Source organism: Cynocephalus volans, chromosome 11, assembly GCF_027409185.1.
Source record: "Cynocephalus volans isolate mCynVol1 chromosome 11, mCynVol1.pri, whole genome shotgun sequence".
Classification (NCBI taxonomy): Eukaryota; Metazoa; Chordata; class Mammalia; order Dermoptera; family Cynocephalidae; genus Cynocephalus; species Cynocephalus volans.
Genome location: NC_084470.1, coordinates 49,654,315 through 49,668,434, shown reverse-complemented (window position 1 = coordinate 49,668,434; position 14,120 = coordinate 49,654,315). Strand labels below are relative to the sequence as shown.

Here is a 14,120-nt window from a genome sequence, read left to right as displayed (position 1 = left end):
GCAATAGAATTTACTCAATCTGAACAGAAAGAAAATAGGCTGGAAAAAAAATGAACTGAGCCTGAGCAATAATAGTATGTTAACAAAAGATCTAACATTGGCACCATCAGATTTCCAGAAGGAGAGGAAATAAGGCTGAAAAAGTACCGAGAGAAATAATGGCTGAAAACTTCCCAAATTTGATAAAAGAAAAACCTATAGATGCAAGAAGCTTGGGAACCCGAAGAAGGAAAAGCCCAAAGAAATCCATGTCAAGGTACATCATAATTAAACTTCTGAAAACCAAATATAAAGAAAAAATCTTGAAAGTAGCCAGAAAAAAACAACATATCACCTACAAGGGAACACAAATTCAAACAACAGATTTCTCATCTAAAACTACAGAGGTCAGAACTAAATAGCACAACATCTTTCAAGTGCTGAAAGAAAAGAACTGTCAACTGTGAATTCTTATATCCAGCAAAAGGATCCTTCAGGAATAAAGGCAAAAGATAGATAGTCTCAGATGAAGGAAACCAAATCCAGGTAGTACTAAACAGATTTGCATAACAGAATCCATCACCATCTGAATTCCTGTCATCTGTACTGAATAACTAGATAGTGAGAAATACCTGAACCATGAAATGTTAAAAATCTCTCTTAAAATGTTATTTACTTTAAAAAAAGGTTTAAACTATTTTTAAGTCAAGTGAACAGATATGGTGTGGGGAGGAGGGGGTGGAGAGGAATGGATAAAGGGGCATGAAAATCAACTACAATGTATATTGAGAAGTAAAATAAAATAAAATAAAATAAAATAAATAAATAAATAAAACTTATTGAGACTTGTTTTGAGTCTTAACATATGATCTACCCTGGAGAACATTCCATGTTTACTTGAGAAGAATGTGTATTACTCTGCTGCTGTTGGGTTGCATGCTCTGTATATGTCTGGTCCTTTTGTTCACTAAATTTGTTTTATATACAGATTGTTTTGGCTATTCTAGCTCCTTTGAATTTCCAAATAAATTTTAGAATAATTTGGTTCATTTCTAAAAAAAATAAATAAATAAAATAAAAAATAAAAAAATGTTTAATAAAAAAGGTTATTTTACAAAGAGCTTTTAATAATTTTTAAAAATACTGAAAATATAATGTAAACTTTAAAAAGCAACATACAAAATTACACAGACGGCATTATTTTAAATATTTTTAAAGCACATAAAAGAAAATGGAAAATAACATTCCAAAATATTATCAGTGATTGCCTCATGATAAGAAATTAGAAACTTTCCTGTTTTTGTTTCCCAATTTTACTAAAGTACTTGTTACTTTTTTAATACTTACTAGCTGTATAATTAAAACTCTAATCACAATGTACTGAAATTAGTGTTACAAAGAGCAGGATAACACTCAGAGATCATGATTAATTCTGCAAAAGAATGGAAATGGCGTCAACAAGATGACACAGCACAATTACCACTGCACTTATCCAAAAGAGAAGAGTGTTGTCTTTTACATACCTGTGAATCTGTCCATTTTTATGTAGGTATTCCAAACCTTCCAGTACTTCTCGGAGTACTGTAGCAATGGTAGGTTCATCTAGGACTCCACTCTTGTGCTCCCCCTTTGCCACAATGTGCTTAATAATATCCAGAACAGAACCTGAAAAGAAGAGACATAGTTTTCTAAAAATTTTTAACTCATTCAATATAATTCAGATCCATTTTGAAATCAAAACTCATGTGAATCTTTTCATAAACTTAATTGTGTAGGAAAGAAAGAAAAAAACAGAAAATATAAAGAAATAAAGAAGTTTAAAATTCCAATCTAAAACAGAAAGTAGCCAGCTAATATCTAAATAGAATGTTACACCAGCATCTCCTTTAGACTTCTAAAGAGAATTTGGAAGAGGCAGTAGAAGCTATTTAACCACCTCTGAAGAATCCCTAGGCAAAACCACATTCATCAATAACACTCTAACATAAGATATAACAAACCAACATGGACTTCCAACACCAGATTACATAGAATATGCAGTGTTATATGACTAAAGCTATAAAAACACAATTGAAATACAGGTCAAATCAGGGAAGAAATACTTAGAAAGTAAAGATCACATGTGTATACAAACTAACTTAAAGGCTAAAATTATTTTTCAGCTTAATAAATTATAGAAATAAAATAAGGCAAAAACAATAAGTATAAAAATGGCAATTCTCTTTAAATAAAAGAGAACTGTGCCAAGAAGTCTGGAACATAACACAGCCTGCAATGAAAAAATTCAATACCCATTTCCTGGTACAAGACCTCAATGATTAAGACTAAAATCAAAACAACCACTTACACAGCACTGTAGAAAACTTGTCCTACTCGATACTTTTACTTCACACACTTACAAAAGGAAAAATGTATTTCCAAATACATGGAAAGAAGTGATCTAGATAAAATCCTCAAAAACATGAAAGATTGAACACAAGTTTATTTTAGCTCCAACTTAAGATACACTAACTTGGTAAACTTGATTTTTTAAAAAAGGCAAATACCCAGAATGAAAATAGAGAACAGGAAAAAAGATAGAAGAGAGAGGGCAACAATATTCTGGAAGAAGGAAAGCAGAAAAAGAAAAAGTAACTGACTAAGCAGACTAGAGAAATCTGAACTTCAGCACCCGCAGAGGAGGTATGCCATTTAAGAAAAAGGTGAGCCCTACCTAGTGCTCCAGAAAGGCTCAGAATTACACACACCAAAAACCACATAAGGGGAAATAAGAGAGGAGTGAGGGAAACAGGACAACTCATTGAAAATTCAAATAAGGGAGAATAAGATTCCCATGTCCCCCTACACCCCCAGAAGCTGGACCACTAACACTAGCCACCTCCAGAAGGAGAAAGGCCATTTACTCTATGGAGACAATGAACTAGAGAGGCTCTAGATTCCAGACAGCTTTTCCTAACACATTACTACACTGTTTCTTTTCCTTCTACATTGCTGGGATTCACAAGTTTGTTATAAAGAGGGAGGCCTAAGGGAAAACCTTAGTTCTGCTTAATCAATCATATGTTAATCCCCAAAGCAAAGTAATTATACCAGTGGGCCACATATTTCACTCTTCTGAAAAATCCAGGCCACATAATTACTGCTTAGTAAGACATCTGTATAAACCTGGATCGAGTTCCATGTTTGTAATTTAGACAATACCTAAAATAAGGAATGCAAAGGGAGCAATTCCTACCAGGAATTAAAAATTAACACAATTTATTCATTTAACAATTCAGTCCTGTTACATGCAAGATCTAGGACTGGGTGCCACAGCATATGACAAGATATATATGAAGTGATTGATGACTTTAAGAGAACTTCCAGTCTGGTAAATCAAAGAAATGGAGCAAAAAAGATCTGAGGGTACATAAAAAGTTATTAGATCTGTAAAGAGTTTGAAGCAAGAGCTCCTTTTCCAAACTATATAAGATTTTTATTGGTTTCACATAATCCAATGATCAACAGAGAAATTAAAGCAATGCACATCTCTAGTCTATGTCTGGAACAGACATTCTAAATAAGGCTTATATAAGAAACCAAACCCCCTCTTCGGTGGCATAACAATTTCTTTTCAGTTTCGGTCTCCTCTCAACAATATAATTTTTACAGGTTCAGCATGCCACTAAGAACTTCCACTAATCCATAACTGACAGATATTGGTCCCAGAAGTTCTCCCATTCTTATTCATTTGATTTCCTCAGCATCTCATAGCCTTCAACTCAATGATGGTGCTTGCAATTCTCCCTCCTCAAACATCAAAATTACACAGAATTCTTCTTGTCAATTAAAAGAAAGTTGAAGGTAAAATACACTAAGTAAAAGGAGACAGTAGATTATCACTAGATGACTCAACAAATACCTAAAGAAAAGTAGGAATAACAAAGAAAGGTTGTAACAGTGAAAACAGTATTATGTCCTTGGGCACAATCTGGAAGAAATATTTTACAGAGATAATCAGTTCTTTAACACGTTAATAACTTTAACACGTGATAACTTTAACACATGAAGGAATTACTTGGCAAGTTAGTAAAAAGACTCCAGACGCCCAGACCCTCAAGACTGTCACTCAAGAGATCTGAGGTATGGCCCAAGAGGCTGCATTTTATTTTATTTTTTTTAAAGATGAGAGGTAAGGGGATCTTAACCTTTGACTTGGTATTGTCAGTACCACGCTCACCTAAGTGAGCTAATCAGACATCCCTATATAGGGATCCGAACCCGTGGCCTTGATTTTATCAGCACCACACTCTCCCAAGTGAGCCATGGGCTGGTCCCAGAAGTTGCATTTTAAAAGGCATTTAACAATCTAAGCTACTTTGATGAAAGCCGTCCATTAAAATCCAAGCGTTTCTCAAAGTAAAAGCAAATAAATTGAACAAAGTTATTTGATATAAATTTTGTAACAAAGCAAAAGTTAAAATGTAGATCATCTATTCCCAAAAATAATTTGTCTGCCTTCAAAGCCTGTGGCACAGAACATTTAAAAAGCAATGTAGAACTTTAATTGTCCAAGAAAATCATTACTGAATATCAAAATAATACTGACAAAGTAGTGAAGCAGCTGCTGGCTTAAGACATTTGTTAAATCTGACAATTACAGCTCAATCAAATTAATTACTTGGTCAACAAGTTAATTTCCTCAGTTTTACTTTTATGAAAAGATACTCTGAATACAAAATCAACTAATTCAATTTAGTTACTGGTATCTTTACTAAGAAGTTTTTATCAATCTTCAGCCACTAGCGTTATTGTTTGTGTCTTCCGAAGCCACCGAAGTTTTCCAAGGGGCCAAAATTTGCTTCGTCTGAATATTCCACTTCAGACTAACAGACGGTGAAGAAGCTTAAAAGCCCTTCACTGTTGCTTACTCACTATTATTATCAAATATTTTATCTGGGTCCTGCTTAGATCAAGGAAGTCCCCATGCTTTTCATCTCTTAGATGACAAAGTCAAGGGCATCCCTAAATGACAAAATAATTTACTATCTAAAACAGTGAATTTCAATTAGATTTCAGCATTTCTACACTTAATCCCTTTAAGTACTACAGATACTTCTCTTTTCCCCTCAGAAGTTTTCTTACTTCAATTTCTAAAAATTTTACACTGCTGTTTAGTGCTAAGAAACTGTGGAAATAGCTATTTAGACCCAAAGTGCTTCAATTTCTAAAGATTAATTTCCTATACTAATAAATCCCAACATTCATCATCAGGATTTTAATTACCAAAAGATAAGAATATTACAGCTATAAGACAGCATTATGAAATGATTATAATATTAACATATTTAATAAAACTTATTCTAACCATAATGTCCACCTGGCTGATGGGTTTAAGAGTGACAGTTACTATTCATTTTATAATTTAATTAGTTTAATAAATTCTACATCAGTACAATGTTGCTAAATCAAAAATACCCTTTTGTTTTAAATATGTTGGCTGAAAAATCTGATGTGAAAGAAGGTATCCTAACCATATTTCTGTTAACTCTGGTTATTGATAGTTTTTAGTTATTCAAAGGGAGCCTGTGCTTATCAGTAAGCCTCATCTAAAGGTCCTCTTCATTTGCTCTCTCTGCTCCAGCTGTGATACTCCATCAGTTCGGAGACAACAGCATCACACTCCTCCATCCTGCCTCCATACCCTGCAGCATTCCCTCTACCTGAATCACTTCTTCCATCTTTCCCGATACTACCTCCACCTCCCATTTCACCTGGCTAACTTACTTATTATTTAGGTATCAGTTGGACATCACCTCCTGAAGGAAGCCTTCGTTAATCCCACCATATTCATTCTCCTTTAATAAGGTTAGATTCTCCTGTAACTTGTTCCCATGGCACTTAATACATCTTCATGGCACTCTACATGCTTGTAATTATTCAGTTACAACTTTTCATTAGCTATAAGACTCATGAGAGCAAGAAACCAGCAGTTTTGTTCAACAATGTATTGATAAGTATTTGATAAACAGCATTTTAGTTAAAGTATAAATCCTGACACAGTTTCCTCCTATTTTAAAAAGATTTTTAAGTTGCACTTAGTTCTAGCTTTTGTTTCCTAAATATTGCTTAATGTATCTCTTCAGTTTAAATATTTATTCACTTTGTAACAACAAAGGCAAGATTTCAGTTTCCTAAAAAAAATGCAATACAATGATTATGTTGACTAATGATAATATAAGTAATTATCAAAAGAGTTATGACTGGAACATGTTTGAAAATTACCCTCCAGGAAATTCACTGAGTGCTAGGCTGGAAAAATAGCACACTAGCCCAGGAAACATAAGACCAGGAGGTACAAAAAGCTACATTTAAAAGACCTCCCACTCATCTATATGTCCTGCCCCTTCTGTGATCAGGACATACTCATAAACTCACTGAGAGAAAAACAGGAATTCTTTAAAAAAAAAAAAAAAACATTCTGCTTAGGAGTAGCAGAGAGGATGGGCTAGCATACAGGTATGGTGAGAGAATTAAACAGAAAATGTATTCTTACTCATCAGAGGACTTCTTTGCAAAACATTAAAAACTTTGTATTATACGTTTTTGTAAATTACAAATAAAATTATGCTATAGGTGATCAATAACAAAAGATACAGTATTACCTAATATTCCCATATCTGTCCATACTGAAAGAACCATGCTTGACCACCATCTTGAAAGGTGGTTGGTGTTAGCAAGGCTTCCAACCATCATATGAACAGGGCCTTTAACAAAGCAATCCAGTTTCTCCAGTGTGTCACTAATGGGATTAAAACAAAAAGGTGATTCTGGCTACACTGAAAAGCATCAAATAGCAAGGGATTATTACTATTAATAACTAAAATTGCTTGTCTACCAATTACATATCAGCACAGTGGTAGATGCTTTACATATATCATCTCATTTACTCCTCACCAATACCTTGAAATGCAGAAAGGTATTCCCATTTAACAGACAAGTAAAAAGGTTCAAAGAATTGAAAGTTTTCCCAATCACATACAATTGCTAAACTAGGAAAGTTGGAATTTAATTCTACAGCTTATGCTTTTTTCTTTACAGCCTCTGGGGAAGTAAGGGTTCAGCAAGGGGCAGTATTAAAATTACAATAAACAAACACAGATTCTCCTTTCTGTAACTCTACATTCTAAAATGGAAAATCATACTCCCCCACAAAATACACATGCAAACAAAAACTAAGCATCATAGTGATGGAAAGGCTGGGATGGCTTGATCACTCATTAGTCATACTGATCTTGCTACATGATTCAAATCCATGCCTTGGCAAAATGACTAATTTGCTAAGTGGCATGGGCCTTCAGATAACCTTAACAAAATGTTCAATCTATACATGCCAAGTGTCCACTGTCGACAATCAGCAATACTTATATTTTATTGTAAGGATAAAGTAGAAAAAATTGTATGCATATTGCAGGATAAATCATGTAAGTAAATATGTTAATACTAGGGACCAAGATTTTCTGTGTAAGAGAAAAGAGATTCAAGTATAATATTAAAGAAGTTTTAAAAGTCTATTATAATATTAAACTTGATTAGAAATATTATGTCAAATTATGATTTATTTTTAATATAGTATATGTCCAAGCTCTAAAAGCACTGACACTGTAGTAGCAATAAGCACACACCCCAAGTATCCAAGTTATACTTTCTAAATACCATTCCACAATAAAATATATCAGAGCTCCTTAAAGTACTGGCTGATTCTGTCTGGTAAAAGAACTATAAATATAAGCCCCAGAAATCTTGAAACAAAAAGCAAGGATGTAATTAATGATTGACACGTTCACATCAAAAAAAAAAAACATAAGAGTGACCTTAAAGGGACTTCCACTGCCAAAATTTCGTACAATCTAAGCATTAAAAATAGAATATAACTGATTGAAAGACATTGAATATATAAAAATCCTTGAGTCTATAATAAAACTCAATAAAACAAAAGCCTTATCCAACTGTAAAAAGGAAAACAAACAAACAAAAAAAACCCCCACCTCTTATTTGCTAACACTGGAGGTGATTATTAGACCAACTTTTTACTCTGAAAATTGGTCCTTGAAAAAAAAGAATCAATTATTTATCCTGCCTTTTCAGCAGCAACTACAGTACAGATTAAACAAAGAGCCTTAGTTAATAAGGCAAAGTTCCTCTTCACAAAAGAATGCCAGTTTATAAATGTAAAAGAAATAATACAATAAGAAAAAAATCTCCATTTTACAACCCCTGATGAAGTAATTGATTCAAACAAGGATTGTTAATGGATGCTAAAATCATAAGATGTAAGATTTATGGGGAATTGGATACTCACAGTGCCAAAGCATCATCTCACGGATTACTTGCTAGCTGCAAATGGAAAAAGTTAACTTTTCCATGGAAAGGCCTGACTGTCATAATCTTAACCAAATGAAATTAACATCATTATTAAAAATACAACCGGATAGAAAATATTCCCTGATGTGATGCAATATTAAGTATACAGCATCATCTACAAATATTCTGCCCAAAAATATTCAACTTGAATTTGAACAAGACTTTCGATCTAATTTCCAATATGAAAGAAATAGAGGAATATAGATTAAGTTAAACATCACAAAGAAGAAATGATCAGATAAATCCAGAATGTGGGACACTCCACACACAAGATAACGAATAGAACCTTCAATAAGTTTATGTCATAGAAAGGAGGAAGGGGGAAGGAACCATCCTAAATTAAAAGAAATTTAAGAGGCTTGACAACCAAATGCAATGTGTGAAAAATCTGTCTCAGCTCATATACTAGCATGTTTGGCAGACACCATATCTTCAGTATCTCCTCAAATGCAAATGCTCATGAAAATCAAATCAGGACAGAAAAGAAGGAAACTTTTATTAACTTATCAACCCATGGAACTTAGCATTTCATTGTACTCTACTCACCTCCACTTAGCAGCTTCATGACAAGCCACAGCTCATCTTTTACCACAAAAGATGTGTAGTAAGACACGATATTAGGATGATGACACTGACTCATGGCTTGAATTTCTTTCTACAAAGAGAAAAAGAAAACATTATATGCATTACATGCCAGCCTAAAACAAACACTGCAAGTTAGGAAATCCATATTTGGGAATCTCAAGACTGTCACAACCTTTCTGAGATCTCCATGGCCCTGATCTCTTTAAGAATGATTTAACCAAAAAAACCTCAGTCCATTCTCCTTCCACTTGTTACACTAGTAATCTTTGAAACCAGAAACATGCACTATTTGTCACACCTTCACACAGTACCATAGGAGGCCTCTATTGGGACGCATATTTTTACTTCAACATAGCTTTGAAGAACCATCTTGGGAAATCTGGTTTTATAGCCACAGAGGATAACTACTAATAAACACAGGGTGCTTTTTTGTTTGTGTTAGGTTTGGCTTTTTTTGGTGGGAGGGAGAAGGGTTTGCAAAATATTACTTCATCCAATTTTTAAGAAATAATTAACTATTCTTACACTAGACAGAAACATACAGAAACAGAACAAGGTCATAAACTAAATTCAGACTAGAAACCTGAGCCGAAATCTAAGCTTACTCTATCTCAGTTTATAAATTTAAATCAGATTTGGTATGATATAAAACCCTATGTGATCAGGGCCCTGTTTACCTCTCTGGTCTCATTCTTAATCCCCTTCATTCCCCAGTCCTATGATCCAGACACAGAAAACTTCAAGTGAGCCATGCTTCCTCTAACTCTGGACATTTAACCCTATTGTTCCCTGTGCCTCAAATACACTTCCCCCATTATCTTTGCCTAGCTAACTCCAATTCTTCCTTCTGATCTCAGCCTAGATATCATTTCCTCCCAGCATCCCATGCTGAGTTAGGTGCTCTTTCTCTTAGCTTCCAAGTACCCTGTATTATCTCCTCCCTTCACAACACATAATGCAGTGAGTAGAGTACACTGTGTCCTTATTTGTCTATCTCTCCCCGCTAGACTGAAAGCTCCACGAAGGCAAGTACTTGAAGGTGGATTTCTACCCACAGTGAAACTTACCACACTATACTGTAATTGCCTCCTTATTTTCTGCACTCCCCACAATTCTGTAGGCTCTATGAGAACTAAGACTATTCTTGGCACTTACCATTGTGCCTGGCACACAGTATACCTTTCATAAATATTTGTCAAATGAATGAAATCCTACACCACTTTATATAGCTCTTCATTTGCTCATGTACTTGCCCTATGCTCTTGGTATTTGTTCAAAAAGATCAATTGTGTGAAAGTTGTCCATAATCCCCAATTCATAAGAAGTGCTCAAAAAATGCTTGTTTACCTCTTTTCATCTTCTCTACAAATGTAAGCAAGGACCTTGTCATATGCATTTTGCAACTTGCAAAGTCACCAACACAATATTCTGCACTAAAGCTAAGTAAATGTGAAAGAAAAGGAAGAAGGAACTAAAAAGTAAGCACCTGCCTATTGACATAGTTATATGGGATCTGAAGAGAAAAGATATGTACATATAAGAGGGAACAGACAGGACAGCCTATGTGTGCCAAATGAGTAGTAACGATATTAAATGTTACAAGAATCCACAGGAAAGAAGAACTAAAGTAGGCAAGTGTGATCGATGTCTTTACAGAGGAGGTATGAACCAGGTTTAGTTCTACAGGGTGTGCAAAAATGATAGCAGTACAAGGTGAGAGGCATACATGATTTTTTGAAAAGGTAAAATATGTAAGACATATTTAGGACACAATGAGTAAACCTGTCTAGGGTAAGTAGTTCATGCTTTTAAAAGCTATTTAGTAAGTGTCTACCATACCTACCATGTGTCAGGCTCAGTGCTAGGTATTTAACCACAATGGTGAGCCCTCATGGAACTTATAGTATGGTGAAGTTAGACAAATTCTAATTTACAACACAGAAAGATAAACAGTTTGATGGGGAAGTATTAGACACTACATGATTTCTTTGGAGTGGCACATTAACAAAAAACAGGAGTCATAATCAGGGAAGGCACTGAAGTTTTACTGAACTGACACTGAGAAAGGATAGATAAACAGGTTTTTAAAGTTTTTAGGTTCTAAGGCTTTTAATTGTCCAATTGTTTAATTTCCTGGGACCAGATTATAAAGGACCCTGTATGTTTAAGAGTTTACACTTCATTCTAATAGCAACGGAAAGGCATCAAAGGTTTAACCATACACACATTTTCATAAATCACTCTAGCTGCAATGTAGAAAATAAATGAAGAAGGCAAGATTAGAACCAAAGACTCTGTTTAGGCTGTTGCCATCATCTGGGTGAACTATGATGGTGGCCATGCAGGTGAGAGATGATGGAAAAATAATAGCTAATTTCTCAGTTCTGATAACTGTCCTATGGTTATATTAATATTAGCAGAAGTTGGGTGAATAGCATACGGGAACTGCCTGTACTACTTGTGCAACTCTCCTGTAAGTTTAAAGCTGTCTCAAAATAAAACATTTTTAAAAAATAAGCAAAAATAAGTGAAAAGAAAGGGAGGAATCAAGACATAATAATAAAGAGGTACAAACAATAGAACTTGGTGATTGATGGGGAGGTGAGTAAGAAAGAAATCACATGAGAGAGTGACAATTAATGCAAACACTGGAGTTATCCTTTTTCTCTTCCTTTCCAAAAAGAAAAATAAATACATAAATTCTTTGCTAGAGTGGTATATTCTTTCTGACTTAAATTTCCCAGCAGCTTCCTCAACACTTACAAAGTGAATTCTATGCCTACTAATGAAACTGCTTTCTGGAAAGTCCTTTACTATCTGTTAATGCCAGATTTTTTGTTCAAACTTTTTAGTTTACCTGAAGCTTTCTGAAGCATTTTTTTGATAATGGTAACTTTTCATTCCTTCATGAAACTCACTCACCTTGATTTCTACAATTTACTCTTTGGTTTTCTAATTAACTAAATGTAGGCAGTTTTCCTCCATTCTATACAATTCAATCAGTCTCCAAGTAATGTTAATTCATTCACATAGAGTAAATGAAATAAAGTCTCTGCCCTCATCAAGTGCTCACTCTAGTACTAACAAATTTTCCATCTAGGAGATGTGTGTCTTCCTTTCTATTACCACTGTCACTGCCTGAATTTAGATTCTCAATACCTATCTGTATAGCTCAGTGCACCTCAAACTATGGGTTGCAACCTACATGGATCACAAAATAAATCTAGTGGATTACATTTTTTAAAAAGAAGAAATAGAATAGAAAATGAGAGTACACTCCACATACTATAGTTAAGAATTGTCTCATGAGACTGTTGTTTTGGTTACATTAATATTTGTGAATATATATTTAAATATTTATGTAATTAAATATATGTTTAAATATGAATATATTTAAATGAATATATATTTAATGATACAATGTATATTTCTTTTGTTTTGTTCATTTATTAATGTATATTGGGGGGGGAGTATTCCTTGGTTTTAATACATTAAAATGACATAATCCAATCTAACCCAAGAATCACAATCAGAGACACAGTGCAACTAGAAATATTTTTGCCTTTGCAGTGGACATTTCTAAAAAGCAAATGCCTATGGGTGTTCCTGAACCTTCAAAAGAAAAAGAAAACAGCCACCACAGCTCTCTAAGGATGGCTGCAATTCACACATTGTGGAAAAACAATAAAAATGGCCTTCAAGAGTTTCAATATGCATTGTAACACAGATTTCGTCTCCCTTAATTTGCTTGCTGACTTCTTAGATCACTTGCTCAGAAGCCTGTTTACACTGCTTCTTTGCTAACTGCTTTTGGTATTTTGAAGGCTATACACTTTAAACTTCCATAAAGATCATTACAAGCTAATTCATGTAATTTAATGTTTTGATGAATATTCTTCAAATAATTTTACAAATAATACAATATTTAAAATACATCTTCAAATTCACTTGTTGTTATACTATATTGTTGTTTTCTCCAACTTTATATACAAATGATCTAATTCCAGGTAAATTGAAGAGGGATTCAGGGACTGGCATTCTTCTAATAAAGCCAGTGACCACAGGAACAAGAGAAATAATCCATAAATTTCGAAGACCAAAGGCTAATCAATAAGACCACCCAGGAAAAATCTTGTAGCTTTCATTTTATGTTTTTGGAAGAAGAATCTGTATGTTCCTTCTTAGTTACAAAAGCCAAGCCAGCCACAAATAAAACTCTGGGTGTCCATTAAAGAGATCATGGCTATAGCGGTGAGGGCAGCAGCAGCAGCACCTCAGAACGCCTTATGTGTATTTTTTTTTTTTTTTTTTTGCCTTTTTGTGACCGGTAAGGGGATCGCAACCCTTGGTGTGGTGTCATCCGCACCGCGCTCAGCCAGTGAGCGCACCGGCCATTCCTATATAGGATCTGAACCCGCGGTGGGAGCGCCACTGCACTCCCAAGCGCTGCACTCTCCCGAGTGCGCCATGGGGCTGGCCCTTAATGTGTATTTCTTAATGTGCGCCACCATCAAAAAAGTTTTATAGTTGTTGATCTGGACTACAGCAAAGTCTGCTAACTAGTCTCTTTGCCTCTGGTCTCTTATTCCTCTGCAATTCACTCTGCAAACTGCTATGGATTGACCCACCAGGATGGCTATAATCAAAAACATGAACAATAAAGTTGGCAAGGATGTAGAGAAATTGGAGCTCTCAAACATTGCTGGTGGGAATGTAAAACAAGATAGCCACTTTGGAAAATAGCTTGGCAGTTCCTCAAAGAGTTATACACAGAGTTACATATGACCCAGCAATTCCACTCCTAGATATATACCCATGAGAAATGAAAACATATGCGCACAAAAACTCACACACAGATGTTCATCACAGTGTTATTCATAAAAACCAAAAAGTAGAAACAACCCAAATGTCCAACAACTGATTAATGGATTAAACAATGTGTACTATATCAATACAGTAGAATATTATTCAGCAATAAAAAGGAATAAAAACATGGATGAACTTTGGAAACATGCTAAGTGAAAGAAGCCAGACAAAAAAGGCCACATATTACATGATTCCATTTATATGAAATGTCCAAAAAAGGCAAATGTGTAGATACAGACAGTAGATTAGTGGTTGCCTAGTGCTGGGGGAAGGAAGAATGAAAAGTG

The 14,120-nt window shown here is 34.5% G+C and overlaps 1 protein-coding gene across 1 annotated transcript in view; it reads right to left on the bottom strand.

Annotated features, from left to right (window-relative positions):
- OXSR1 (oxidative stress responsive kinase 1) overlaps positions 1-14,120 on the bottom strand; it is an 89,779-nt gene that overhangs the window by 57,519 nt on the left and 18,140 nt on the right. The window contains exons 3-4 of the mRNA XM_063114465.1: positions 8,929-9,037; positions 1,503-1,644 (exon numbers count right to left, since the gene is read on the bottom strand). Coding sequence (XP_062970535.1) covers positions 1,503-1,644; positions 8,929-9,037 — 251 coding nt within the window. The remainder of the gene's footprint in view (positions 1-1,502; positions 1,645-8,928; positions 9,038-14,120) is intronic.